This window comes from Alligator sinensis, unplaced genomic scaffold (assembly GCF_000455745.1).
Source record: "Alligator sinensis unplaced genomic scaffold, ASM45574v1 scaffold673_1, whole genome shotgun sequence".
Lineage (NCBI taxonomy): Eukaryota > Metazoa > Chordata > Crocodylia > Alligatoridae > Alligator > Alligator sinensis.
Window position 1 is genome coordinate 344,838 of NW_005842829.1, and position 3,490 is coordinate 348,327.

A 3,490-nucleotide genomic window follows, 5' to 3' on the forward strand; every position below is an offset into this window, starting at 1 on the left:
TTCAGCTCCTCCATGGCCGTGGCCACCACGTCAGCCACGTCTGCCAGGTCCACGCCACGCAGCTCACACTTGGGAGCGCCGTCCACACAGGCGTACACCTGCTCCTCTGTGAAGTAGTCCCAGCGCAGCACCTCAAAGCGTGTCTTGGGCTGGAACGGCGGTGGGATGCCCACGGGCCACATGGCACTGTGGTCTCCGTCCGCGGACAGGCTGCTGGTGTTCTGGATCTCCAGCTGCCAGAGGAGAAAGGGCAGCGTCACAGCAGGGAGAGGCAGGACCCCGGAAACCTCCTCCCGTCCCCCTGGGACCTGCGCCCAACACATTGACCCCATGGTCAGGGGCAGATCGGGTGGTGGCGCAGTGCATTTGCACCCCCCTTCAATTCCTGCTCCATCCAGAGTTTGAACCCAATGGCCTGGCAGGGGCGGTGGCATTTCTAGTCAAGCATCAGCAAGAGCATATCTATTCGGGCAGCAGTCATCTGACTTCACGGCTCATTATAATCTACCTGATTCCTTCTAAACCTCTCATTGCACAAGTGTTAATGACCCTCTCTCCTTTTTAATGGTCCTGTTGTTCCACTAACCAAGCTAGCCTTCCTCCTGCAATTCTGCTGTCTGCTCCCGGTCACGCAGCTCCTGTGTCACAGCCTTGCCGACTGTTCTTAACGCTCGCTAAAAATATTGACTCCAGTGCGGACACGAACTCAGGTGAGCCTGAACTCAGGGGCGGAAGTAACATTCAGCCAAGCACTGGGTGCACCATCAAGATCCTCAAGGAAACTAGAATTTACTTCATGAATCTGAAAACAGAACATTTCAATCTAATGACTACAGGGCTAATGAAACAACATCCTTTGATTATGGTTCGCCTAGTTCTTTGTGGTTTTTTATAAATAAAATATGACTTAGCAAATTAATGCACATTCCAATAAAGAGGTGCTTGTTTGTGCTTTGATGTTAGAATCCCAGAAGATGAGTGCTGGAAGGGGCCTTGGGAGGACAGGTCTAGTCCAGCCCCCTGCTCCAAGCAGGACCGGCCCCAACTACATCATCCCAGCCAGGGTCAGGCTGGGTCTTAAACACCTCCAAGGATGGAGACTCCACCACCGCTCTGGGTAACCTGGTTTCAGTGCCTTACTACCCTCCTAGTGAGAGAGACAGTTCTTCCTAATATCCAACCTCAATTTCCCTTGCTGCAGCTTGAGCCCATTGCTCCTTGTCCTGTATCTGCCCCCAGTGAGACCAGTCCGGCTCCGTCCTCTTTGCAGCCCCCCTGCAGGGAGGTGAAGGCTGCTATTCGATCCCCCTCGGTCTTCTCCTCTCCAGACTAAATCAGCCCAGTTCCCTCAGCCTCCCCTCACCAGTCCTGTCCCCCAGCCCCCACCACCATTTTCACCGCCCTCCATTGGACTCTCTCTGACGTGTCCACATCCTTTCTGCAGGGGGGGCCCACAGCTGGACACGGGACTCCAGATGTGGCCTCCCCAGTGCTGAGTAGAGGAGAAGGGTCACTGCCCTCCATCTGCCAGCATCGCTCCTGCCAATGCAGCCCAGGATGCCGGTAGCCTTCTTGGCAACACGGGCACACTGCTGGCTCCTGTTCAGTTCATTGTCCCGTCACCCCCAGGTCCTTTTCTCAGACAGGGTAATAGAGCGCTGACCCTGGCGCCCTAGTAAAGCTGCTGGTTTCTTTTTAGCTGCAGGTTGCTCCAGGCAACGCTGCACCGACCACTTGCATCCCCCCTTTGCAAAGCCCCAGCCCTGCCCATGCCCAGGACACCAGAGCCAGCTCAGACACGCAGCGAGCTGCTCGCTAGGATGCCGGCACTGTTTGCCCACGAGGTGGCAGCACCGGCCCATGCCAGCACGAAGGAAACAGCCACACGCGTGACCCAGGGCCATGAGCATGCCTCCCGCTACCTCCACACGCCACACCTGGCCGGGTCCCTGCGCTGAAGCCAGGAGCAGCCCTGGGGCCCGACCCCAGCCCAGGCTCTAGGCACCACTACAATGCAACCGTTTACAAACAGCCAGGCTGAGCCCCGACCCTGCTCAAGCTCAACCCTGGCCCAATGCTGCTCTGGTGCCCAGCGCCGGCCCTGCCGATCACAGATTGGGCCACGTTTTTAGCCTGAGCTCATCTCACTCCTGCTCCCCTGCTCCAAGCTCTCCTCCCCGCCTGTGCTCGGGTGACACGGGCCAAGGTCTGTCCTCTGGGGTGCCTGAGCTGGGGGAGGCGCAGACCCTGGCACTGGGGGTGCTCAATGCAGGCTGGCCCCACGAGCCCCCCATGCAGTCAGGCTCATCACACCAGTGCAGCTGGCCACGAGGTACCACGATGCCTGGGCCTGGCTGGGGTCAGTGCTCGGTGCACCACACCGGGCACCTTTCCCAGATCACAGCTGCCACATCCTTTTGAGCCACTGGCTCATCTCCATCCCTGTGACCTCCCTGAGGCTCCAGATTCATCTGAACACCAAGCCTGTGCCCAGCCCACAGGGCCCGTGGGTAGAGAGGTCTGGCCTGGCCCCAAGGCCGTCGCAGAAAGCTTGTGCATCACAGAGACAGACCCCAGGCAGGACGCGATGTCTGGGACCCAGGTGTGGGCCAGTGCTGGCTGGTTCTGCGTGGGGGGAGATGGCTGAACCCCACAGGACAGCATGGGCCAGACAGGAGGGAGGAGGGTGCAGGCAGACAAGCCAGGCTCAAAGGTCAGGACAGGAAACCTCCCCACCTCCACCGAGCCTGATCCCCCGCAGAGCCACCGCTGCAGGGAGAGGCCCCCCACGCCTGCCCCCACGCCGCTGGGCTCACCTGCAGCTGCTGGATCTCCTGGTAGGTCCTCTCCAGCTCCACCTGGGCGAAGTGCTTGTGCAGCCGGTACATCTGGACAGGGTCCAGCACGGGGTGCACGGTGAAGGCGCCGTGGAAGCGAGGGTCGGTCTCCCGCTCTGGGTCCATATTCTTCCCCAGCTCAAAGTACTGGTAGCGCAGGCCCTGCCCGGGGAGATGGCGTCACTGCTGACCCCGTGGCGCTGGCTGCAGAACCGCGGCCACCCTCCATCCCCCAGGCCTCGTGCCAGGGAGGCAGGGTTACGGCTGACCCCGAATCAACCCCTCATCACGGCTTCACTCCAAAGCATGGCCCTCCCCCGCCCATGGCCGTTACATGGGAGACGCAGCACCGCCTCTTCTATCCCCGCCGGGACCCCAAAGAGGGGTTGAGTGACGTGCGGGAGAGGGGGGTTCTTTCCAGCAGCATGGAGAGCACGTAACGGGGGCCGCACTGGTCTCCCCACCCATGTCACGGGGAACATGGGCAGTCGCCAGACCCCACCCCCACTGCCACAGCCGGCTGCATCCCAGGCACCTCATCCCCCACGCGCCACTCCGGGGTGGGGAGCCGGCTCACCTCGTGCTCATCCACGCAGTTGATAGCGGTGTAGTCGATGATGCAGCGGGCCAGCCACTCATCGGGGGGGGGGCTG

The 3,490-nt window shown here is 60.7% G+C and overlaps 1 protein-coding gene across 1 annotated transcript in view; it reads right to left on the reverse strand.

The window, feature by feature from the left end:
• Positions 1-3,490, reverse strand: part of CHPF (chondroitin polymerizing factor) — a 5,419-nt gene that overhangs the window by 1,046 nt on the left and 883 nt on the right. The window contains exons 2-4 of the mRNA XM_006035371.3: positions 3,415-3,463; positions 2,817-2,999; positions 1-233 (exon numbers count right to left, since the gene is read on the reverse strand). The exon at positions 1-233 is cut by the window's left edge and continues 1,046 nt beyond it. Coding sequence (XP_006035433.1) covers positions 1-233; positions 2,817-2,999; positions 3,415-3,463 — 465 coding nt within the window. The remainder of the gene's footprint in view (positions 234-2,816; positions 3,000-3,414; positions 3,464-3,490) is intronic.